Raw genomic sequence first — 26,436 nt, 5'->3', positions numbered from 1 at the left:
GAAGCCCAAGCCCTTGGTGGCAGAGTTCAGGTTACAGGCCCCCTGTCTGGGGTTGAAGTCTTTGGGTTTTGGATTTGCCCCACTTTCTCTCCTCCTCTCCCTTCCGCCTGCCAGCTATGTCTATAGTTACACACAGCTGTGAGGGCTCAACCATTCAGGTATTGGAGCAGAAATCCAGTGGAGTTTCCTTGCCCAGGTTTGAATCAGAGGAGCGCTGTGTTTTAGTTAAGCACTTCATTAAACTGCCTAGGGAGGCCGTGGAAACCCCTTTCAATGGGGGTTAAGAGCAGGCTAGACAAACACCTGTCAGCAATAGTCTAGATAATGCTTAGTCCTGCCATGAATGCAGTGGTCTGCACTCAAAAACCTCAAGGTCTCTTCCATCTCCTATGAACATATGAGCAACAGGTATGATTCTCAGGTTCGTATTCACATACTCATGCGAGCTCCCATATAAATAGTAGCCTAGCCACCATTATGCTCTCAGGTCTGTAATGACACTACAGGAATTACACCAATGTAAAAGAAACCAAAACTGGAGCCTCTCTTGGGGCAGGATTTGTCCCACAGTATGAAAACATAACATGACTGGATGATTAATGGAGCAGCAGGAACATCTTTTATGTACACTTGGTAGGTGAAACTGGGCCCCACAAAGAGGCACAAGGCTAGGCCTTAGTTCAGTCCCACTTACACTCTTGCTTTAGATCTCAAGTGTCACGGGCTTTGTTCATGGGGATTGAATTTTATCTTTAATTAAAAATACTGTATTTGGCGTTACAGAATATTTTATGCTGATCCTATATCAATCTCTCTGTCTGTCTGTCCTGGCCCAGCCACGTGCGGGGCCTGTCTTTGGTTCCTTGGTGCACATACTTACTTGAATTTTAGCATCCCGGCAATAAAGAACTCTGAACTGAATTAAGGCTTTTAGATTCACAAGCAGTTGAGCTACATAAATAGGCTTTAATATAAGAGACAATCAAGCCCTTTGATTCCTGTGACCAGAGCAATACTGAGATAAACCTCACAAACATACCCACACGGTCTGGCTGCATAAGCACTGTCCCAGATGAGTGCGGAAACAAGGCCAGAGTGTCCCTGGTTGTCCCACTCAAACGGATGGTGTTTCCTTGGAAATGAACCCCATGCATGTCTGTGAAGGTGCCTAGGCCCATCATATGCCAAGAAACTTTGTCTTCCTTGCACATCACCAATCCTGGCAGATTACCGAACAAGTAGCCGTTCACAGCTGTAGGAGGAGAAGACAGTTATTCTAGTAAATTGTGCTGTAATTCTGCATATATTTACTAGCAGTGCCTTTTCTGTGAAAAAAAAAAAAGAGGAGCCGGTACTGAGCCAGCTGCCCATCCCCCATCTCCAACTAACCCAGCTGCTGGAGCTGCCAAGGTGCCAGTACTCAGTATCAGCACAAAAAAAGCACTGCTTGCTAGCATATCAAGTCAGGGAACCCTGACTATGCCACATTCGTTAATTGAGCGAGGTCGTCTACGCAGCACTGCACAGATGGTATCTGTCAACATCAAGTGCAGACAATTTATTTCCTTAATGCTGTTTCTCTAAACTTCTGTCCGGGTATCTGAACAACTTTTAGGTTTCTTGCTTGGTCTGTGCAATGGGGTCTCTTACTAATTCTTTGCACTGTGATGGCAACTTTCAAAGTGCTTTCCTAATATTAATTAAGCCTCACTGTTGTGCTATAAATTAAGCAAGTGTTATTGTACTGCTGGCTAAGGCAAAGAAGCGGGCATCAGGAGACCTAGGTGAGAGTCTCAGCCATGTTTGGGGCTTCCCGTATGACCTAGACCAAGTCACTTAACCTTAATTGCCTCCATTTCCCTTTTTAGATAATGAGGATAATAATCCCTCTTTATTCCCCAGGGGTGTTGCAGGGCTAACCTCAGAAAGATTTATAAAGCAGTCTGCAATACTCAGACAAAAAGTACCCTGTTGACATAATGAATTATTAAGATATACTGCCAGATACTGGAAGAATGATATATCATCAGCTGAATAAACCCATCTTTGAGTTTATAGGAAATTAATTGACAGGCATAATTAATCCAAAGTATCTGATGCTGATGGATATAATAAGCACAGTACTGCACAGTATTTCCTTTATAATTAATTGATGTAACATAAGCAGTTGACTGCATAGCTGTAATAGATTATTTTCATTTTACAGACAGGAAAACTGAGGGACTGACAGCTTAAGTGAGTTGATTAATATCACACAGCTAGCCAGTCAGAAAGTGGAATGCAGGCTAGTGTCTTGGGCCCCTCAGATTAGTGCTAAGAGGCATATTCTGATCCCCTTACACCTGCTGAGCTGCAGATTGAGATGTAGTTTTATTTACTCAAATGAAGCAAAAGTACTATTCATTGTGAGTTAGGGAATCAGAATCTGGCCCTACATCAGGATAGCCAGTCTCATCTTGCCCTCATAAAGTAAAGCATTATAACAGCAACAGTGAATGATGGCAAAATGTGATAAATTTTGCACATTCACTATTCAGCTTCTTATATATTTCTGGAAAGTCTTATTTAGAGATTCCATACCGTGCATTTTGTTGGATTCCTGGAAATCTTCATCTTCTTTGTTTACTTTTGAGGGGTCCCCACTAAACACCTTAATATTTTTGTCAAGATACCAGCTGAGATTCTCATCAAAGACTGTGAAGAGCAGATAAAATTCCTTATCTATTCCTTTCTGCAATCGGGGAGGAAGCAAATACATTAAAATGAAAGGTGGGCTGCAGAATTACCCATGTAAAGACTTTTTTTTCCCTCAAGAACCTGGTGATAGTATAATAAATATTCTGCTTCAGTGGTTCTTGCCTTTCTCCATACCAGTACCCCATGTCACACCAGGACCTACACCCTTCAGCCATAAAGAAAGGTAGGCTGTTCATGAACCCCAGATAGAGAACCTCTGTTCTACATCTGTCTGTATAGCTTCTGACACTGCACTCATCACCATGCTATCTGAATTACATGTTAAATGCTACACAGAGACCCACAGAGACTGGCACAAACCAAAGCCCGTGATCTGAATACCCAGGAACTATGATGAAGTTCAGATGTGGATCTGGATCCCAGCTTTGCACCTGGCCCCAATGTCAGTGTTGAGTCAAAACCCTTCCAACTATGGGGAAATTCAGAGCCAGATCAGAATCTCATAGCTTGGGTCCAGATCTAAGCTGTGTGACAATGACAGGAGCCAACAAATGTCATGTTTCAGAGAAAATGGAATGATCAAGTATACCATCATAATACACTTCGCTTAGTGGACAACGTCAATTTTCTCCTTCCTGACACCAGCTGGTGAGCCTCCACCCTGAAGAATGGAATTTATTTACCTTTCCCTATGTTTTATTAATTGGCCTTAGTCTACATTGTGCAATTCAGACATGGATGTGAGCTTCTCCACAGATCACCAAATCGTGATATTCAGGATAGTAAACATGTCAGAGTTAGTACCTGTGTTCCATCATGATTCAAAGTGTTTTTTTTACAAATGATTAAAGGTCCTACAAGGCCAGAGTTGGTATCCCTGATGGGATCAGATGCTGAGTAATATAGGTAGGTCAGGCATTGTGGATCGCTGGCAGTTGGGCCTACATTTTCAGGCACTCTCCATTTGTATGTGAAGGTTTCTGAGGGTTTAACATATGCTCCAAGCTTCCAGTGTCCTTAAAATACAAAACCAATTAAAACATCTCCTCAAAAATTACATTTTTCTGACATTTCCCAAAAAATAAGCAATAGTTGGAGGTCAAGCAAAGTCATTGATATCTGCGGACATGTTCTTCATTCTAAGCAAAAAAGCAGCACAAACACTGTCCAAACAGTCACTATCCTCTTCGAATGGCCTGGAAACGTCCTGCTCCCATTGAAAACATTGGACTTGTGGCTATTTAACAATTCAGGCTCAATTATCTGTTTATTTCTGGTTCTGCAATAGCACACCAGAACCTTTGTTATGTTCTTAGGAGTGTTGCTTGCTGCTTGTATGTTGTGACTTTTTGCAAGAGTATATTATCATGCAAAGATTTGGTGTGTTGTCATTCACCACAAACTTAGGGACAACGTTAAACTACGTACACACCTATTATGGAAAATGTCAGTACTACTGAGTGAAGATGCACAAAAGGGACTTTCTTGGCTGATTAGAAAAAAGGAATTGATTCTGTGCTCTTCAAACACAACGGTACAACATCAACTGGCTTCAGTGTGAGCAAGACTGGGCCAAAAATGTGCTTTAAGATTGCAGAAATCATGGATTGGGCTGGTTCTCTCACTGCCATTAAATGTGTCTGTCACTGGCAAGCTGTGTCCTTTTTATTCTCTGTGTATCACATTTGTTTCAGTAGGGGTCCCAAAATATTTCATAGGACCTTGGAGGACACATTTGAAGGCTTAGATGGACTATGAATGAGCAGACAGATGTTATTACTTGTGATTATAATATGTGCTACAAACCACACTCCATAGCATCCAAAAGTAGAGGTTTATAGTGAAAGATGAAAAAGAGCCAACAAAATAGCATTGCTTTGGAGATAAATAACCTTCAGCGACAGAACAGGAGTGAGCTGCAGGATGAAAGAATATGAATAGACATCATAACAAAAATTGCACCCAAGGTACAGTTAACAGTAGCAGGGTCTGTATCAATAACATCAAGGCTGGCTTCAGGGTGCTCTGGTTTCAGAGGCACAACATTGCTGGATGCCCATATTATATGCTGAAAGACCAGTAATTGAAAGTGTAACAGCATGTGCTGCTACTGCTGTTTGTATCAATCTCATTAGTTTGTTTACATTTTCTTTTTACTTGCTCTCTACTGGAAATGTCCTGTGCATTAGTTCTCAGCACTGACAGGGCAATCAAAACAAGGCCGTTCAGCCAACAAGCAATATGCCCTTCCGCTGAATGCTTTAAATGAGCCAACGAGCTTTATAAAGACTATGTGGTAATATGCATAAAGATCATTCAGGCTACATTTATACTGTGGGAGATTTCATATCAACATTTATGAATTTACAAGGATTATCTCCTTTGCTGTTTTCCAGTTACATAAGGCAAAAGGTACATACACTACTGCCCCATGTTCCATGTGTATGTACCGCAATATGCCATTCTGACCAGAACATCAGAATATCGAAACAATGCTATTGTTACAGGTAGGGTGGGATTATAGGAGGGCAGAAATGAAGTAGCTCAGATCAGAGCTTAAATTATCAACAGCAATACCCTAAAGAACAGCAATATTTCAAATGCGAGACAAGCAAATAGATATGGTACCGGATTCTAAAAGCAGTTATTCTGGTGCAAATACAATGTAGCTCCATTGACTATAGTTGACTTATTCTAGAATTCCACTAGTATAACTGAGACCATAATATAGCCCTTGATTTTCATGTGACATTATAGGATGGGAAAATATCTATTAGTCTCCAATGCATTGTCTAGTGCAAATCCAAGCAGAGAATCCAATCTAGGCATAACCGAATATATTTCTATGGCCGATGTTTTACAGAAAATTATATCAGATGAGTTAAGGATCCTTCTGGCCTTAAAAATCTATGAATATAGGAAATAGACAAAACTATACTGCTAAACATGAGGAAAATTAGTGTCATGTAAACCAGATCACAACAATCCTACCTTCATCACCCACATAGCAGAAACTCACCATCTAAATAGGGCTCTCCTTCTGATTGCTTGCTATAGCTCACACCATGTGGCATAATGCTATAGTTCTTGTCAGCTTTGTTGAAAAAAGTAATCAACAAAGTATCTCCCACTTCAGCCTTGATAACTGGACCTTGAAAACAGAGCAGGAAAAGAGTCGCTTAGAAAAGCAGCAAAGCATAAAAATATTGCTCCTTCTACAGAATGGGGCTGATAAACTGTTAGCACAGAATTCCATGGCCATGGATTGGAATTGCATGCTTACAAATGATAAAGTTAAAGGACCTGAAAATATTTATTGTACCAAGTATTCCAAGGTGCTTTGTAGCCTCAGTTTGATTCTTCTTTCGGGTAAACTTGTCATCCATGTATTCCACATATTGAACTTTCCAATATTGCCCTCCTATTCTATCAATCCCTTGTGCAAAGAATGGTTCAGACTCACTGTGAAATAAACAAATCAGACTTACTACATAGTAGCATGTACGTTCATAACACTTCATTTAGGGGAAGAATCATTATCCCAGATGAGACAGGGTGAAATCTAGGTGCAAGGCTGGGCCACGTACCTGCCGGTGCTATTCAAAGCCTGCCCTGTGAATTGATCACTGCCCTTAGGGCCGTAATTCCAAAGCACGGCTTCAGCAGCAATAAAATATCTTCGCTCCTGACCAGTCAACAATGGCTGAGACACATTTTTAAGGCAGGTCTGAACATTATACAGCCCCGTCATGCCAGCTAAAGTGGAGACAGAATCCACAAACAGTTCTTATGACAGTGAAAGTTTCACAGTTTCACCACAGGGGCGGTAGATGAACCTAGGAGGTCCCGTCCCTGCCGCCTGAGGCCCCATGAAAGCCGAGCAGGTTAGCCCTCCCCCCAGTGGGTGCTGCAGCTTGGGAGCATGGGGGGAAGGGAAGATAATAGGCAGTGCATGGCCCTAGCTCTCCCTGGCCCCAGCTGGAGCTAAGTGGGGAGGGATGGCGGCATAGCCCCAGCCTCAGTGGAGCTGAAGCCCAAACAGCCCCAGGAGACTGGGGTTGGGGGGAGATGCACTGACGGTGGGGATGGGGCTGAGGGGGAAAGTGGACAGAGCCAAGCTGGCAGTTTGGGAAGGCATTGCCTTCCCCTGCCTCTCACACCTGCCACCCATGAATTTAGGAGTCTGTATTGGTGCAAAGTTAAGGTACATTAGTTTCACTAGAGGAAACTCCATGGACTGGGAAAAATTACTTGGATTGTTTGGACAAATTTATACTTGTAAAGAGATACCCAGTTTATCTGGGGTTGAATTCTGCCCCCCCTTCCACTTTTTAGCATGGCACATTATTTCACAAGTAACACCTCTGAAGTCAAAGAGGTATCTGTGTTAGTCTATCTTCAAAAACAGCAAGAAGTCCTGTGACAACTTACAGACTAACAGATATTTTGGAACACAAGCTTTTGTGGGTGACAAAGTGGGTCTTTGCCCACGAAAGTTTATGCTCCAAAATATCTGCTAGTCTATAAGATGCCACAGGGCTTCTTGTTGTTTCTGAAATCAGAGGGAATACTCCTGGAGAAGTCCAGTCAAAAGGCCAGATATTCAAATACATTTCTGCCCCTCACTCCCATTGATTTCACTAAGGATGGCAGAATCTGGCCTTTACAGTCTGATCTTCTGAGGCCCTGAGCACCACCTGGGAGGTATGAGGTATCCTGACCTCTGGCTGACTTCAGAAGGAGTGTAGAGAGGTGGGCAGCACCTCGAGGAGGCACTCAGCAGCTTGCAAAATCCAGCTTTATTTGCCTGATCCAAAGGTCAGTGAAGTCAGTTTTTGGAACAGGGAGTCTCTCTTCTCTCAGACTGTCTATACAGGGTTGGGACAATGAGACTCAGAGCCCATTTGGTGCTTGTGGGCTCTAGTGTTATACAACCAATACTTAATGCTAAATTCTTTCACGCAAGAGTCTCTAGAAACACAGGCCATTGTTAAACAGATTGCTTTAGCCAGAAGAGTATTAAATATTTCACCTGCAATGACTTTTTTAATATGTAAAACAGTCTATATTGTTCATACAAAGGGCCTGATGCTGCATTCACTGCCCACCAAAAGCCCCAATATATACAAAAAAGTACCTGTTAGGGCTAGTTCCAGCCACCCCTTCTTATGTGAACCATCCTCACTTACATAAATCACTGAAATCATTCATACTTCCTGATGACGTGAACCCTCTTTCTTTTTGTCCGTGACTGAAATCAGACTCATGAGACTTATTTTATAAAACAAGCAAGCTGACGATGTTAATGAACTGGGGAAATATAGGCCCCTAATCCTTTTCCTGCTCCTTAAGTTCTCTGCTCTAGTCTGATGTCTGTACTATAGAATATCTAACTTGGCATCTTCCTGGATGGCTTTGCCCGGTCTGTATCACTGTACCTTGTAAATGTTCATTTACTTGACAGGTTAACAGCCACTTCCCAAGGTTCCCTGCAACCATTTCCACTGTAGCAAAGGTCGCTGGGAACAGGTTGACGACATCTGCCCTGTGGCCTTTGTTAATGATGGTGTGGCCATAGAAATGTGCAGAGTGGATGTCTATTTCGTTACCCATTCCAATCAAATACCAGGACACGGATTCACCAGCACACATCTCCAAGGCAGGGAGATTTCCAAAAATGTAACCATTAATAGCTAAAAGTAAAACAAAACACAACCTATGAGATATACAGGGGAAGCAAACTGCTAGTGACTCATTTAAAGAACGTAAAATCATATTCCTTAAAATAAGCTTTCAGGATGTCCATGCTGAATCCGTATCCATGTTAGGCCCACCTCAAAACCCTCTCCTTTTCCATTATACTTTTAAAATACTCTGCTACTGGCCCCTAGTTTGTAGACCACATGCTGACCAAATTGTCTATTTCTTTGTGACTTCCCATCTGCATCCATCTCTTTTTATTTCCTATGCAGGTTGAACCTCTCTAATCCCGAACTCTCTTGTCAGGTGAAATCCATAATCTGGCATGATTTTAGTTAGCTGGATGACCACTTATCATAGGTGTGGTCAAGTTTCTCATGGTCCCATAAAGTTTGTTGCCAGCCACCAGTCCTGGCTCTCTGTTCTGTGGTGTTATTTACCTGTAACTTACCAATAGATGTCTTCTAAGAGCCCAGGAAGAAGTGCAAACAGTGGTAACGCAGCTAGACAATATTGACCTCCTGTGGTTCAGCAAATTCTCTGTTCCAGCACCAGTCCAGTCCGGAGGGTGCTGGACTAGGAGAGGTTCAATGTATACTTAGATTGGTACATTCTTTGGTTTATGTTTGTGCAGTACCTAGCACATTGGAATCCTGGTCCATGATTAGTTGCTATGATATGGATTCTAATACTATTTTCTATACACTTCCTGGATGATCTTGGGAAGTCACTTAGGACAATTTGTCACTGAAATCTGAATTTCAGTACCTAAATAAAAGGCTTGATTTTTCAAATTAATGGACACCCCAGATACTCAGCATATCTGAACATCATAAATTCACAGATCTATAAAGCTGAACAGGACCTTGAGAGGTCCCCAGTCTAGTGGTTCTCAACACTTCCAGACCACTGTACCCTTTCAGGACTCTGGTTTGTTTTGTCTACCCCCAGTTTCACCTTGTTTAAAAATTACTTGCTTATAAAATCAGACATAAAAATATAGAAGTGTCACAGCTACTCTCACTGAAAAATTGCTTACATTCTCATTTTTTCTGTAATCTTAAAAATAAATTACCTGAAATATAAATATTGTATTTACATTTCAGGGTGACACTTGAGCATATTTTTCACTTGTGAGCCTTGTCTGAAGTCCAAGCCCTCAGAGACTGGGCCTTCAGGGGCCTGCGTGGCATAGACCACCAGGCAACTGCCCTGCTTGTCACCCCCTAATGCTGGCCCTTAACTTGCAACCCCCTAAACCTGTTTCATGACCCCACTGGGAGCTGCAGCCCCTAGATTGTTACACACTGATCTGGATGAACTGAGGACGGGAACACCTCTTGAGTACCTCAGAGGTATATGTAAGACTGGTTGAGAACCACTAATCTAGTCCACCCCACCCTGCCCGGGCTCAGAAAGAACTAATCTAATTTGTTCTTAAAAGCCAGTAGTGATGGGGATTCCATAAGTCCATTAACTCGTAATCCAGCCACTTATGTATGTATGTAAATATGGATTTAAGTGCTTAACAATAGGCACTCAGATTTGAAAACGATTATGTTACTCTCTTTATGTCAGCTTCTCCATATACAAAGAGACTACAGTGCCACTGCTTACACTGCAGGGAGCTAAGAGACTAACTTCCTTCAACCAGATCTTCTGCTGATGCAAAGGGCTGTAGCTCCATTGACTGCAACAGGGCAATGCCAGTTTATACCACCTGAGGATCTGGCCCATTATTTCTATAGCACTTTCGAGCCTCAGACACTGACCACTTCCAGGCATGTCCTTCAGCAGCACATATCACAATGGTTCACGAAAGGTCAGTCTCCTCATTTCTCATTTGCAGATGGGGAAACTGAGGCACGACAGCATTAACAATTTGCAAAGGTTCAAATAGCAAGAGATGGGCATCAGGAGCCAGGCTTCCTTCCACCAGACCCTGTCCCCTACATATAGACTTGAAGAAAGGTCATCCTTAGGCATACACAGATTATGCAACTGCATAGGGCAACACGAAAGTTGAGACACCAGGTGTTCCAAATTCAGAAGTGCCCAAGTCAGCTGCCTGCTAAGTACGTGTAGGGCCACTGCCACCAGGACAGGACAATAAGGCACAAGCAGCACTGGTTCCAGCAGCTAGCCCCATCCCCAGGAGCCCCTGTGGACTACGTCCAGACCCTACTCACCTACTCAGCCTCGCTAGGGCCAGTAGCAAGGCCACCTCTCCAGGAGGGGAGACCTGGACAGGCCTGGGAGCTGAGGCTGGGGGGCAAGCATGAGGCTGGGAGTGGAGCCCCTGGCCTGGAAGCAGCCAGGATCCTGGGTGCAGGGCCAGCAGCAGAGCCCTGGGCAGCAGCCAGGACTGCAGGCATAGGGCCGGCAGCAGAGCCCCATGTGGCAGCTGGGAACCCATGTAAAATGTGAGAGTGCTCCAGCATCCCCTAGTTGGTGCACTTTTGTCTCCCTGCCCTCCTCCTGCCCCTGCAACCCTCAGTGCACTTCCCCCATCATAGAGCTGCCACACACCTCCCCTCCCCATCCCCACTCCCTTTGTGTAGGGCAACATAAACCTTAAGGACAGTCCTGACCTGAGGGGCATCTAGTACAACGGGTTAATAGTCTGGCCCAGGCTCAGCCTATGCTTTCATTTCTTGCCAGTTAACAAAGAAGGGAAAAATATCTAACATGTCTCTATAAAGCACAACAGTATATTACAGACAGGAGAGCAATGTAGTCACTATTGCATGACAAGGGTTGTGGCTGCTCACCATGCATTTTGTTGCTGTTCTTGAAACCTTCATCCTCTTTGTCAACTGTGGCTGGGTCCAAGCAGAAAGCATTCATGTTTTCATCAATGTACCAGCTGAGATTTTCATCGACAGTGCTATACATCAGGGCAAAGCCTTTAGCAGCATCGGTACTCTGTATCAAGGAGTCCTCTGAGCTGCCTAAACAGCAAACAAACAGGAAAGTACTAAAAATAAACACAGAGTTAATTCAGTGCAAACGTGTCCTCTCACAGTAAGTCTGAAGGTACAATATTTCTCAAGTACTTAAGCTGCAAGACTTTTACAGGCCAATTTAAGGATTGTTATTTGAAGGACCATGCTGGGAATTTTAATTCAGCGTCATATACGCAGGCAGATGTGAAGACATCAGGCTCCACTCTGAAGAATGAGTCATAGAATCATAGAATTCTAGGGCTGGAAGGGATCTCAGGAGGTCATCTAGTCCAGCCCCCTGTCTAAAGCAGGATGAACCCCAACTAAATCATCCCAGCCATGACTATGTCAAGCCGGGACTTAAAAACCTGTAGGGATGGAGATTCCACCACCTCTCTCAATAGCCGTGTCTACACGTGCACGCTACTTCGAAGTAGCGGCACTAACTTTGAAATAGCGCCCGTCACGGCTACACGCGTTGGGCGCTATTTCGAAGTTAACTTCGACGTTAGGCGGTGAGACGTCGAAGCCGCTAACCCCATGAGGGGATAGGAATAGCATCCTACTTCGACGTCGAAGTAGGGACCGTGTAGTCGTTGCGCGTCCCGCAACTTCGAAATAGCGGGGTCCACCATGGCGGCCATCAGCTGAGGGGTTGAGAGACGCTCTCTCTCCAGCCCCTGCGGGGCTCTATGGTCACCGTGGGCAGCAGCCCTTAGCCCAGGGCTTCTGGCTGCTGCTGCGGCAGCTGGGGATCCATGCTGCAGGCACAGGGTCTGCAACCAGTTGTCGGCTCTGTGGATCTTGCATTGTTTAGTGCAACTGTGTCTGGGAGGGGCCCTTTAAGGGAGCGGCTTGCTGTTGAGTCCGCCCTGTGACCTTGTCTGCAGCTGTGCCTGGCACCCTTATTTCGATGTGTGCTACTTTGGCGTGTAGACGTTCCCTCGCAGCGCCTATTTTGATGTTGTGCTGCACAATGTCGAAGTTGAACATCGACGTTGCCAGCCCTGGAGGACGTGTAGACGTGTTGCTACATCGAAATAAGCTATTTCGATGTAGGCTTCACGTGTAGACGTAGCCAATAACTCATTCCAGTGCTTCATCACCCTCCTGGTGAGTTTGTCCTAATATCCAACCTACATCTCTCCCTCCGTAACTTCAGACCATTGCCATCTGTCACCATTCAGAACAGTCTCTCTTCATCCTCTTTAGAGCCCCCTTTCGGGAAGTTGAAGACTGCTAACCAACTGCCACTCAGTCTTCTCTTCTGCAAACTAAATAAGCCCAAATCTCTCAGCCTCTCCTCATAGGTCATGTGCTCCAGCCCCCTTAATCATTTTCGCTGCCCTCCACTGAAGCCGCTTCAATGCGTCCACATCCTTTCTGTACCACGGGCCCAAACCTGGATGCAGTACTCCAGATGTGGCCTCACCAGTGCCAAGTAGAGGGGAATAATCACTTCTTTAGATCTGCTGGAAATGCTTCTCCCAATACACCCCAATATGCTGTTAGCCTTCTTGGCTACAAGGGCACACTGCTGACCCATATCCAACCTCTCATCCACTGTAATCCCCAGGTCCTTTCTGCTGCATTGCTGCTTAGCCAGTCAGTCCCCAGCCTGTAACAATACCTGGGATTCTTCTGACCCAAGTGCCGGGCTCTGCACTTGTCCTTGTTTAACCTCAGATTTCTTTTGGCCCAATCCTCCAATTTGTCTAGGTCACTCTGGACCCTATCCTTACTTTCCATTGCATCTACTTGTACCCCTAGCTTGGTGTCATCTGCAAATTTGCTGAGGGTGCAATCCATCCCTTCATCCAGGTCATTAATAAAGATGTTGGAGAATACTGGCCCTAGAACCAATCCTTGGAGCACTCCACTTGAAACTGATCACCAACCAGACACAGAGCTGTTGATCACTATCCATTGGGCCTGACCATCTAGCCAGCTTTCTATCCACCTTACAGTCCATGTGTCCAATCCATACTTCCTAAATCTATGGGCAAGAGTCTGAGGCACCCAAATGATGTAGGCTGCGTTTGAGATTAGATTAGCCTCTTTTATAGCAAAGCCTCATTCCTCCCCAGGAAATACAAAGGCTGCCCAGAGGAAGGTATACATTTGGGCTGTGAAATACATAGGCCAGCTTATCATTTCAGAAGTGCATAGCACATTCCATGCACTGAAAATGTGACATCTTTGACCACATAAAGACGTATTCCATACAAAAGAACATGCCTTGGAAGAACACTGAGGTTTCTAACTGAAGCATTTACAAATCTGTAAATGGCAATGTTAAGGTCGCCTGCAAAACTTTAACACTTGTCCCTTATACAAGAGTCTTTCATGACATGATCACATAATATTTTTTCACAGAACCACTGCCCTGCTCAGCTGGCAGACGGGATGGTGCTCTGTGAATGAGGCGTCTACTTAGTAACTTTTGTCCTCGCATTCTGGTGTGTGGTCTCATCACCATGCAACCCCTGCCCTAACTGAGGCAAGGCTCCTGTGGAGGGGATAGGCTGGTCACAAATTTCTGTCCTCTGGAGCAAGGGAGAAGCAGAAGGGAATCATACCTGAGTCACTCTTCCTAGCCTAAGGTGGCACAGCTATAAACTGCCCCTTACTATGAGCCATGTACGAACATAAGCATGCCCACAATATTTACGCCTGTTAATAAAGGCTTGTTAAGATGCCAGAACACATAAAGGCTTTCTCCATATTTTCAGCTCTGTACCTTTTTTACAAACCAGCAATGGTCCAATTAACCCAGAATTGATATCTCGAGGTGTATCAATGTGCGAATGGTAGATCCAGGTCAGGCAGGTTGGATCTGCCACAGTGGGGGCATATTCCTTCTTCACTGGCCATGTATATGTATAATTTCCATCAGGAACAACAAAATCATCTTCTTTGCTTTTGCCACTCGTTCCATCTGGGTAGAGTGCTCCTAATGTGTAAAAGAAAAAAGGGCTGTAAATTCAGAAAATTCCCATCCCGGTTCAAATCACGTGTTAATGTGTTGAATTTGAATATAAAAGAGAGTTCAGCAGCCTGTCTTTCAAGAGTGTTGTGAAAATTCCTCTTCAGTAAGATGCAAACTTTTAAGTCATTAACAGAATGGCCCCCTCCATTAAAATGCTGGCTGACCAGTGTGTGCATTAGGAGTGTTTTTATGTCTGTTTTGTGCCCATTAACTCTTTGTCTAAGAAAGTTTGAAGTCTGTCTAATATTGAGGAAATTTGAGTAATAAAGAGGAATTTTCATAACACTCTTGAAAGAGAGGCTGCTGAACTCTCTTTTATATTCAAATTTGACACATTAACACATGGTTTGAACTGGGATGGGAATTTTCTGGGTCATTATAGGGGCTCTTTTGCAAACTTGGCTTACTCTAATTCTTGACACCCCCCTCTGCCCTTCTGCCCCTCCACTCTCTGATTTGCTCACCTCGATAATTTTCTTTCTGATCTGTTCACCTTGATTACTGTTTTTAGTTCTCTGTGCCTTAAACATTGAGTCTGTTCTGGTCTGGCTATGGTCTGAAGAAGTGGGTCTGTCCCACAAAAGCTCACCTAATAAATTATTTTGTTAGTCTTTAAAGTGCTACTTGACTGCTTTTTTGTTTTGATAGTATATAGACTAGCACAGCTTTCTCTCTGTTACTATTTTTGCTTCCATGTTAGTTTCATTCCACTAGCTGTGCCTGCTGCTAGCCTAAAAATCTGCACAGGCTACCTGAGACATCTCTGATGGCATCTCCTCCGCTGACAGGCAGACTAACCAGTGTGCCTGGCTCCCACATCAAGGTGAATGCATATGCTCCCAGGAAGCATTCTGTTCCTGGTTGTTTAATTTTGGGGGGGAGGTATTTAAATCTGGGGACTTGATAGGGTTGCCAACTGTCTAATCACATGAACTCAAACATCTTTGCCCCATGCACCACTCTGCCCCTTCTCTGAGTTCCTGTTCTGCTCTCTCTAGCCCCTACCCATCATTTGCTCTCCCTTACTGTCCCTCACTCACTTTTACTGGGGTGGTTGAGGTGTGAGAGGTGGTGCAGGCTCTGGGAGGGAGTTTGTGTGTGGGAGTGGGCTTAAGGCTGGGGTAGGGGATTTGTGTGTGGGAGCGGCTGGGGATGAGAACTGCAGCCAGGTGGTGCTTACCTCTGGTGGCATCTGGTTGGTGGTGCAGAGGGGCTAAGGAAGGCTGCCTTGTCTCTGCACCCTTCCCAGAAGCAGCCAGCATGTCCCTGCAGTCGCAAGGGGTTGGGAGCCAGGTGGTTCCATATGCTGTTCCTATTTGCAGGCACTGTCCTCGCAGCTCCTATTGGCTGCAGTTCCCAGCTAATGGGAGCTGAAGAGTCATTGCTCAGGGAGGGGGCAGCATGCGGAATCCACCTGCCTTTTCCCCACGCCACCTCGGGGCCACAGGGAGGGGTATCTTACAGGAGTGGTGTGGGACTAGAGCAGGAAGGTACCACCTTAATCCCACTGTTCTGCCAGGCTTTTAGTAACCCATTTCCCGGTTTGGCTTCAGAAGCCTCCTGGGGAATCAAGCCCGATTTCAGGAGACTCCTGGTAAAACTGGGAGCGATGGCAACCCTAGGTTTTGGCCTGTTATGCAGATGTAATTTACCAAGGCATAATCCAGACTAACAAATAGCAGTGTAACCTAGGATGCACTCTAAAAGTAATGGTCCATCAGCCTTGTTTACACCTGGCTGAGCTGTCAGCCTCCCCTTTGTCCCTGAGAAATTGGTTTGGTCATTCCCTAGATTTATGTGGAAAATGTCGCTAGTCACACCAGTTTATGCTTATAACTTTCCACGTACAATGCTGCTGCGCATTTTGCCATGGTACTACTGATCAGCAAATTATGAACTGATGTCACATTGCCCACCCCTGGGCTAAGGTGTGCAATAATTTTTGAGCGCAGGGAGAGAGGTCTCCAAGATTTTTGTAACACCAACAGACCCAGGTTGCTGGCAGTAGGGACTGAACCTGCAATCAGAGGAGCTAAAGCCCTGTGCTCTACCACATGAGCTAAAGGCAAGCTGGCTCTTAGCCAAGCCTGTAAAGCAGTGACTTTACTCACCCTAGTATGAAGTCTCAGTGCCCCGGGGCACTTCATTTTGATAAATGATCAAGGGCTTCGCTTTTCCTGTGGAAGAGGTGTGGAGTCTGGGGGACAGTTGGGTGCAGAAGGGAGCTCAGGGTAGGGCTTGGAGTGTAGGAGAGAGTGGGGGGGTGGGGTCTGAGAGGGAGTTTGAATGAAGGAGGGGGTTGCGACCTGGGGTAGGGGATTGGGGTACAAGGTCTTGAAGAGGATATAGGTGCAGGAGAGGATTCTGGCCTGGGGGAGGCAGAGAGGAATGCCTGGTCTGGGAAGACGTTGTGACCTGGGATGGAGTTGTTACAACTAGGGATTGCACTTTGCTGGCCTCACAATTTTTGAAAATGTTGGTTCTGAAAATGGACACAGCATGTAATTTTGCATTTAAATCAATATTCCTCCTTGTGCAAATGAGTCCATGCATTATGGCCCTGCAAGGGCTACAAAAGCCTGTTCATTTGCCCACAGGTGATGTGTTTATGTAGAGAAAACACATAGCTGAGCCAAGATCTCTCATATGGACTAGAACCAAGAATTTAGAGAGTCTCATATATTTACTAAGTAAAGCAAGCAAGGCAGGAAGAAGCTAATTTTCTTAAAAATGAGATAATGAGAATGTTCCTTTTTTTTAACTGTTTAATGACACTGATTAATTTATTAGGAACTGATACAAAATTCATTAAGGTCAATAGAAAGAAGCTCATTCACTTAAATCCGCCTTGGACCAGGCCCTTATCTAGTTTTGTTCATCACAAAGGGAAAGGAGTCAAAAAAGAACAGAAATATTTATTTATTATTTGCATTAGTGTTAACACTTAGAAAGCACATGGACCATTGTGCTTGGTGCTGTACAAACACAGGACAAAGGGATAGCCCATGATGCACCCAGCTTGCATTTTAGCTGTAAGAAATAAGCAATTGCCTACGGACAGGAGAGGAATACAAGTAAACAATGAGACAACACTGCCAAATTAGGCAGGGCAGAAGGAGTATAACACACCAAAAGAGTGAATAATACAGTGGTGGCAGCCCAATAAGGTTAGTGCCACAGGCTTTTGGGGATGAGGCAGGAATGGAGGTTACGTAAAAAGACATCTGCTAAATAGAAAGAAGGAGGAAAAGAGCAAAGAGGACTGGGCAAGGGGGGAGACGGAAGAAGGGCAGGTGTGGCAGGAAGCTGAGGACTGGTTTTTACCTTCAGAATCTTTGTCATAGAAGAGACCATGTGGATGCAGCGAATATGGATGGGATGCAAAGTTTTTTAAGTGAACAACAAAGATATCCTCTTCATGAGCCTTCATGACTGGACCAAGGAACCCCAGCCAGGGTGGCTTGGGGATTTCCTGCGTGTAGGTGCCATCTGTGAACTGTTTGTAAATAGCTTTCTTGTAAATACGTCCTATCCTGTTGGCTCCTCTCGTCACAAACTCACTTGAATGTCTACAGCATGGAGGGAAAAGCAGTTTAAAGACAGAAATACTCTTTTTTGAAGTTATGCCAAGGTCAGAGCTTAACACTCATGCAAGTGGTCCCACTGTACTCAACGGGACAAGCCACAGAGCAATTCAATTTAAATAAAGGCTGAAAAGTCAGGTCCTTCACTACCGTACTACACTGACAAAGGCACAGGTGCTGGCTTTCCCTCTAGCTAAAGGGTACGCAACTCCCTCTCTGCACCAAGTCCCTTCCCTGCTCTGCCCCCACTCCACCCATTTCACCCAACAATCCAAATTCTCAAGGAAAATTATGTAATATTTGTCCAGTGCTAGTCAGTTTCATTACAGAAATCTAAGTATATTGTGTCAACTCAGCCACTCGTTGTCAACCAAAAATGATAGGTATATTTAACAACATTTATTTTCCACAAAATCTGGTAGTGTCCCCATCCTGCGATTTTTCAGTTAGTACATGGGACATAGACATTTCAGATCCTGTAATTCCCAACTGTCAGTAATTCTCATGCCTGGAATGGCATCTTTAAAGTATCACCACATCTCTTCTAACCCCTCTATCCTTTACAAGTAGAAAATATCTAGTGATTTTGACATCTCAGTCTTGTGAATGATCCCACCAGATTTCAGTGACCAGCTTTATCAAATTTCTTTTCATAAATTTGTATTTTAATTCCTCTTTTCATTATTTATTATTCTAACTTTGACATGTAGTCAACTAAAGAATTTCTTCTCCTTATATCCCTTGATTCTTTACTTTCATGTTATGCTCAGTATGAATTTTATGTCTGAGTGAACCAACTGTTTTTGTCCTTAGCATTCTCTCCTATAGATGCCCATTTAAATTTTTCCTACCTACTCTAGCTGGCCTGTGACCCAGAATATTGTTTCCCCTTTTCTTCAGATGGAGATCGTTCAAGTCACATATCCTCCCCTCCCTACAGGTAGACTGATGTTCCATAGAACTAAGACTGCTCTATTTTATGTCCTGTACTTAGCCAACAGTCTATGTTCAGCATCTTCTCGATGTCTATCTTCTCTCATTCACAGGACAGCAGGAATCCCTGAAAAGATCATCTGACCTTTCCTGGCCTTGCTAAGATCCTTAGCAGTTTTGATTCTCCATGAGATGTCTCCTGAGGCAGTATCATTCATGCCAATATAACATTATAACCAACAGACCCTTGCCCTCAGTCCTCAGAATCCCATCCAGGTTTTCAGCGATATGTATTGTCTTCACTGCAAGATGATAGCAGACCATCTCTCTGTCCTTCTGTCCCCTTCAGAATGTTTTGTCCATTTCTCACCTTAATATCAAGTCCTCTGAGAGGTTAGTCTGTCTTCTTTGGAAAGTCTGTGGTATTCATTTGGGTAAGCTTGACATTCTCAGCAGTTCAACAGAGCACCCATCCTCAAGCATGTCCCATGCACACCCTTCTTCTTGCCCTTCTGCTGAATATTCTTTGTAGCTATTGCACAAAGTGCCTGGAAGCTGTCAGATAGCTCTACAAGCATTGGATTTTGCTTTGTCCTGTTTCTTCTGGTGGACGCAGGTTGCCCATCTGCTTCTGCTCCTAGCTGTGTAATACATCCCCTACATCTCTTGTTTTGCAGGATCACAAACAGCTAATCCTCTGTTTTCCACTCTCACCTGTTTGTCAGCACTCAGCTCATTCTACAAGTAGGTCTGCAGTGATGCTGCCTGAATCTGCCTGCCCAAAAGTTGCTTTGCTCCTCTGAGAAGAAAGAGGCACAACAGCTGCTTTTCATGACCTCAAACCTTTTCCACCCATACAGCCATCAACCTTCACTTTCTGCAGAGGACATCTTCATCTTCAGGCAGGATCACAACATTCCATGACTGGTGATCCCTTGTTGAGTATTTAGAGCTGCAGCTGCCCCTGTAGAAAAAAATTCCTATCCTCCCTGAAGAAAAGATGCTACAGTCCCTCCTGCAAACATCCTATTAGCCTCTCCTGTTTGCCTTCCACTTTTGCAAGGGGGTTGGTCTTAAAGCTGGTTTCTGAAGTAGAACACCCAATCACCCTTTCTGACTCTTCTCCCCACACCAGACTTCTAACTGGGGAGGCTTTTAAAGGCCTCCAACAGGCCTCTGGAAGCCCTAAGTGGAGTCAGCTGGCTCCAGTCTGCCTGGCCTAGCTCCCTGCCAGCTGCTCCTAATTGTCCTGCAGCCCTCCATCACCAATTAACAGTTCTTTTACCCTTTTGTGGCTGCCTTTTCCCTACTCTGTAGCAGCATTCTGGCCTGACCTAGTCACACCAGTTAACCATTAAAATCCTTACTTGAAATCCTTAACAAAAAGTTTCTCTGTCTATGAAGTAGCTATGTGAAGTAATGTCACTGAGCTTAAGGTACATGCAACCAAATTCAGAGAGTGCTGAGCGTGAATGAGCATCCTGTTCCAACCAGCAACTGCCCGGCTTAGTACTCAGATAATTCAAAGGCCAGTCAGCGAAAAAAACACAACAAAAAATCAAAACTAACCACTATAAGCTTCTGCAGAAGAGGCACAAACACTTCCTGTGTGAAAGAATTACATCTACACCCCATCTGAAGTTAAATTCCTTTCCCTGGAGTTCTTCCATTTTCGGAATGAGAGAAGGGAAGTAATCCTCTGCCATCTTGAGCAGGGAAGTGAGAAATTCCAATATGTAACACAATTGCAGTAGTCTTCCCAGTAAAAGATTTGACTGCCCTACCTCTTTGCACAAAACAAACTCAGGCTACGTCTACACTAGACATAGAAGTCAACTGCCGATATGCAAATTTAGCTATGCCAATTACGTAGTTAAAATCAATTTATCCACAGTCGACTTCCATGTCTGTCCACATGGCAGAAGGTCGACCTTCCTTCGAACTTCCTTATTCCTCACCTCTCGTGAAGAATACAGGGGACGATGATGAGCAGGTCGATCTTCCACTGTAGTGCGGCTCTAAGCTCAGAAATACATTCCCATGCTGAGAACAAACCATCATCGTACATTCTAGGTATGTGTAATGACTCTCTTGATGTCTCTCGGTAACAAATCCTGAGACGTCCTGACCTAATTGCACAACCTTTCCATTTGTACAAAAAGTTAAAGTCCTTTCTTGCCTCACCATTGCAACACACTTATATTATTTATGCGTCAGTCACAGAAAGGGAAAATGTGACAATCAACAGCAGAGTGCACATGCAAAGCTCATGTGAAACTAGTATAAAACCTCATTGTGGTTCCCAAATATTTAAGCCTATGAGCTGAATGGGGTGAAATGGCTGCGATTCAGTTCTCAATACTCAAAATCTGAACATTTAGCTGCTAAATCAAAACTGGCCAAGTCTTCTCAAAATGGTCACAGGAACATGGGACCATTTTCAGTTCTATGAGCCTCGCATTATTGTTATTCTTCTCACTGAAATGTCAGCCATTTTCTGAATGAAAAAGAGCCCACTTTTCAGTGAAGTTGTTCTGTGAAACCATGCGCAGTTTTACAGTTTTGCAGTCAAACTACTGTGATATAAATAAAAAATCCTGCCAAAAGGTAAGATATCTGGGTGTATTTGGGTGATCTGAACATTTTTTTTACAAGTTTCAGCAGCTCCATTCATTAATCATGGCTCTTTTACCAGAAATAGCGGTTATATAATGTTACGCCATTTTTTTCCCACTCCTTCTGCATAACCATCACATCCAAGCTAAAACAAAAAATGAGAAGTCCATTTTTTCTTCTGCCTAATACTACATTTTTGGTACTTTTATGGTAAGTAGCTGTAAAATTGCACACGGCCTCCACAAAGTTATTTAAAAATATTTTTTTTATATTGCTTGTGACTTTTCAGACTATGATAAACATATCAGTAGGATGCAGGGAACAATCCTGCATTGGCTTGGCATTGCCTAGATAACGATAGATTTTTTCCATCAGTAACTTCTAGGAGAAGGCAAAGTTCTGAACCTGCAACAGGATCTGCTAGTGTGGACTCCTGAACCTTAGTACTGTCCTATTTTCTCCCAAACTCTACAGGACTTGGGAAATCAGGACTCCTACACTTGATCTCTAGAGCAAGGGGAACGTCCCTTAATTTTCGAAATAAAACTAAAAATTTTAAAATGCCCCTATATGAGCTTCAAACACACAGCATTCAAAAGTATAGCAGGTGTGCCAGTTCCCATAGATACAGGAATGCCTACTTCTCTAGAGAGCTTGATGCATAATCAAGTTTAGCTGCATGTTTAAGAAGAATCTACATACACGTCACAACACTATGGTCATAGTGCAGCAAGGTGCTCAGGCACATGCTTAAATTTAAGCACGTAGACATAAGCGGAAACAAATTGTACTTAAATTTAAGCACAGACTTCTGTAGCTCCAAGAACTGAGGCCTAAATGTGTAATATACAGTATGTTTGGTCATCTTCTCATGCCACTTGTACATATTATGTGTATTTGAATCTTGATTAAGTTTTCCCCATCTCTAATTTCTGTGGTTGCACATAGGATCATAAAAATGTAGAGCTGGAAGGCACCTTGAGAAGTCACTGAGTCCAGCTTTCTGCACTCAGCCAACATGAAATACATCTATACCATTCCTGACAGGTGTTTGTCCAACTGTACTTAAAATCTTACAATAACAAGAACTTCATAGCATCCCTGGGGAGCCCATTCCAGATTTCAACTACCCGTATAGTTAGAAATTTCTTTCCTAATATGTAGTCTAAATCTGCCCTGCTGCAGACTATGCCCATTATTTCTTGTCCTTCTTCCAGTGGATGTGGAGAACAATTGATCATTGTCTTCTTTATAATAGCCATTAACATATGTAAAGGCTTTTATCATGTCTTTCCTCGGCTGTCTTTTCTCAGGAGTTAAAATGTGCAGCTTTTTAACTTTTCCTCACAGATCAGGTTTCTGACCTTCCATAATTTCTGTTGCTCTCCTCTGGAATCTCTCCAATTTGTCCACAGATTTCCTAAAGTGTAATTCCCATAACTGGATACAATATTCCAGCTGAGGCCTCACCTGTGCCTTGCCTCATGTTTCTTTCTTATCACACCCCTGTTAATACACTCCAGAATGACATTAGCTTTCTGTGCAACTGCATCACATTGTTAATTCATATTCACCTAGTGATCCACTGTAACTCCCAAATCCTTTCAACAGCAGTAGTATCACTGAGGTTGTCATGTGTCCAGTTTTTGACTGGAACCCACAGATGAAAAGGGGCCTTAGTGGCTCTGGTCAGCACCATTGACCGTCCATTATAAGTCTACTTGCTGCAGGACTGGCTAGTTCCATTCTTGGCTCTGTGTGGTCCCCAGAAGCAGCGACACGTCCCTTGGCTGCTAGGTGGAGGGACAGTCACAGGGGCGACGTGCTGCCCACAGCCCACCCCAACAGCCAGCTTTGCAGCTTTTATTGGCTGGGAACCCAGCCAGTTGGAGCTGTGAGGCTGGTTCTTGTGGGAGGAGGCAGCAGATGGAGCTGCCTGGCCACACCTCCACATGCTGCCACTTGCAGGGGGCTGCCTGAGGTAAGCACCACCCAGAGCCTGCACCCCAACTCCTCTCCCTCAGCCCAACCTAGACCTGAGCCCCTTTGCAGGCCCAAACTCTCCCCTGGAGCCTTCACCCCAAAACCTCTCTCTCCTGTGTTCCAACCTCCTGCACCAGCTCAGAGCCCACTCCTGAACCCAAAACCCCTCATCCCCAGTCCCATCCCAGAGCCCACAACCCTCACCCACTGTGCACCCCAACCTCCTGTCCCAGCCCAGATCTCTCCTTACACCAAATCCCTCTTTTCTGGCCTCACCCCAGATCCAACACCCCCATCCCAGAAACTGTACTCCCTTCCTTACCACAACCCCCTGCCTCAGCCCAGAACCCCCACCCACACTCTGAACCCTCCACCTCATCATCTAACCTGGAGCCCCCTCTTGCACACTAAACCCCTCATCCCCAGCCTACCACAAAGTCTTCATCCCCAGTCAATGTCCTCACCTTCTTCTGCATGCCAACCTCCTGCCCCAGCCTGGTGAAAATAAGTGAGTGAGTGAAGGGTGGTGGAGAGCTAACAGAAGGAGGGAGGATGGAGTGAGTGGGCAGGGCTCCAGAAAGGGGCAAGGAGTGGGGTGGGGGCATGGCTATTTGGTTTTGTGCCATTAGAAAGCTGGCAACCATAACTGCCTCCTAACCAATTATTCTCCATGTTGTAGTGGTGCATCTGCCCCCCTGCCACCTTTCCAGCAACACTTTGCATTTGTCCTTATTAATTTCAGACCAGGTTTCCAATTCATAATCCATGAATTTTCACCAGTTTACGAAAGATTCTTCAGTTTCCATTGTGAAAAACTGTGCTCAGAGGTGGCAAACAAACCATGACCTCACCTTGGCCCTGCACCTAGAGACACAGCTGATTTTCCACATGATTCCTTGTCAAGCAAAGTTGGAATTAAAAAAACCTTTTCATCCTTTTTGAGATCTATCAACACCTGAATTTAACCCTTCAATAAACGTCATCTCAAGTATTCAGAACCTGCTCCACTACTGTATCACAAATAAGGGAGAGAAAATATTTTAGACAACAGCAGAGGCCAAATCAAACTCCCTCTCCAGACCAATAATGGGACATTTCCACCCTGACTGTATAGACCTTCTCAGCTCTGGCCCTCCCCTTCACTGAGATTTCCTCTTTAAATCCTCTGAACCCCCCCTCCACTCATGCATCTGATGAAGAGGGTCTTCGCCCACGAAGGCTTATGCTCCAAAATATCTGTTAGTCTGTAAGGTGCCGCAGGACTTCTTGTTGTTTTTAAAGATAGAGACTAACACGGCTACCTCTCTGATGCTCTCAAGTCAGCGAAGTCATATCTAGCCTTAAATATGTATTGCAATCATACTAGCAAAAGAGTTTGTTTGTTTGAACTAAAGTCCAGTGACAGCACAAACTTAGAAACAGAGAGGAAGCCGTGCTAGTCTATATACTATCAAAACAAAAAGCAGTCAAGTAGCACTTTAAAGACTAGCAAAATGGTTTATTAGGTGAGCTTTCATGGGACAGACCCACTTCTTCAGACCATAGCTGGTCTGGCTATGGTCTGAAGAAGTGGGTCTGTCCCACAAATGCTCACTTAATAAACTATTTTGCTAGTCTTTAAAGTGCTACTTGACTCCTTTTTGTTTTCACAAACTTAGAGAACAAGAAGAAGTCTTGTGGCACCTTATAGACTAACAGATATTTTGGAGCCTAAGCTTTTGTGGGCAAAGACCTGCTTCATCAGATGCATGAATGGGGGGTGGTGGTTTCAGAGAGGTATTTAAAGAATGGGGTCCCAGTAAAAGGGAGGGCCAGACCTGACAAAGTCTATTCAGCAAGGTGGACCTTGTCAGCTCTGGCCCTCCCTTTTACTGGGACTCCATTCTTTAAATACCTCTCTGAAACCACTCCCCCACTCATGCATCTGATGAAGTGGATTTTTGCCCACAAAAGCTTATGCTCCAAAATATCTGTTAGCCTATAAGGTGCTACAAGACTTCTTGTTGTTCTTGAAGCTACAGACTAACACAGCTACCTCTCTGATACTTGTCACCTTGCAAAGCACAAACTTAGACATTTTAAGACAATACTGGTGACCTAAGGATTTTTCTCTTGATTTATCAGAAACATGAGGGACTTACTCATCTTCTGTGAGGATCTGTCCTGTAATCAGATTCTTCCCAGTTGGTGCATAGTCCCAGTTTTCTTCCACAATCCCAACATAATAAATTCTGGTTGTTGCTTCTATTAACACAAACAGCCAAAGGAATTTAAGAGCCAGAAAGCAGCCACCGTGCAGCACAGAAGGCATTTGTAGGTGTAATTGCAAATCAGGCATGCAGCACAGATGGCTCACCCTTCCCACCCCTTAGCTCTCAACAAGTTATAACTAAGGAAGGGACAAAGCAAAGCTCCTCCTGTTCAGCAGTTTGGGGCCTGGGATAGGCAAGAAAGGTTGTGCAAGCAAAGCAGGCCCATGGAGGGGGTTGCTATGGTGACAGGATTTCTGCCAGCCCTTCAATGAATGTGTGACTGGCTTATTTTTATTTGCCTTTCAGCCTACAACCAATCAGTGTTTTGGGGAGTTTGGAGGTTTGTTAGTCCTTCTTCCTCTTTTACCAGAAAATGTGGTTTGTAATGTTAGGCTTGGTATTCTTGGTCTGCATGACATCCATGTATTTTTTTAAACATTTGCCTTTCGTCATTTATTTAGACCTTTCAAGCTAGACTCTTTGCTTAGTATTTTTAAGTCACTAGGAACTCCAGTGACCAGGTAGCCAGTGGGAAAAATCAGGATGAGTGTGACAGAATAATAGGGAAAGCCCCGGATGTCGGGCATGTCTCTACAAAACGGAACATTTGGTCTCCCTGCTCGTCACTTCACAGTGTTGAGAACAATCCTGCGCTGGCGAGGAGGCTTAAAGGATTCACAGATAGCTTTGATGTATCTTTACTTTCCAGTACTTTCTGACACTGTATAAGACAGTCA

General features: G+C 44.2%; 1 protein-coding gene across 1 annotated transcript in view; it reads right to left on the bottom strand.

Annotated features, from left to right (window-relative positions):
* HEPHL1 (hephaestin like 1) overlaps nucleotides 1-25,758 on the bottom strand; it is a 51,471-nt gene extending 25,713 nt beyond the window's left edge. Inside the window, exons 1-11 of the mRNA XM_074981559.1 lie at nucleotides 25,589-25,758; nucleotides 17,656-17,900; nucleotides 14,083-14,295; nucleotides 11,169-11,348; nucleotides 8,136-8,390; nucleotides 6,285-6,453; nucleotides 6,020-6,159; nucleotides 5,717-5,848; nucleotides 3,502-3,713; nucleotides 2,581-2,731; nucleotides 1,040-1,252 (exon numbers count right to left, since the gene is read on the bottom strand). Of these exons, the coding sequence (XP_074837660.1) occupies nucleotides 1,040-1,252; nucleotides 2,581-2,731; nucleotides 3,502-3,713; nucleotides 5,717-5,848; nucleotides 6,020-6,159; nucleotides 6,285-6,453; nucleotides 8,136-8,390; nucleotides 11,169-11,348; nucleotides 14,083-14,295; nucleotides 17,656-17,900; nucleotides 25,589-25,758 (2,080 nt within the window). The remainder of the gene's footprint in view (nucleotides 1-1,039; nucleotides 1,253-2,580; nucleotides 2,732-3,501; nucleotides 3,714-5,716; nucleotides 5,849-6,019; nucleotides 6,160-6,284; nucleotides 6,454-8,135; nucleotides 8,391-11,168; nucleotides 11,349-14,082; nucleotides 14,296-17,655; nucleotides 17,901-25,588) is intronic.
* Nucleotides 25,759-26,436: the final 678 nt, after the last annotated feature.

Source organism: Carettochelys insculpta, chromosome 1 (assembly GCF_033958435.1).
Source record: "Carettochelys insculpta isolate YL-2023 chromosome 1, ASM3395843v1, whole genome shotgun sequence".
In the NCBI taxonomy this organism is placed as follows: Eukaryota; Metazoa; Chordata; order Testudines; family Carettochelyidae; genus Carettochelys; species Carettochelys insculpta.
This window is presented reverse-complemented; position numbering and strand designations above follow the sequence as displayed.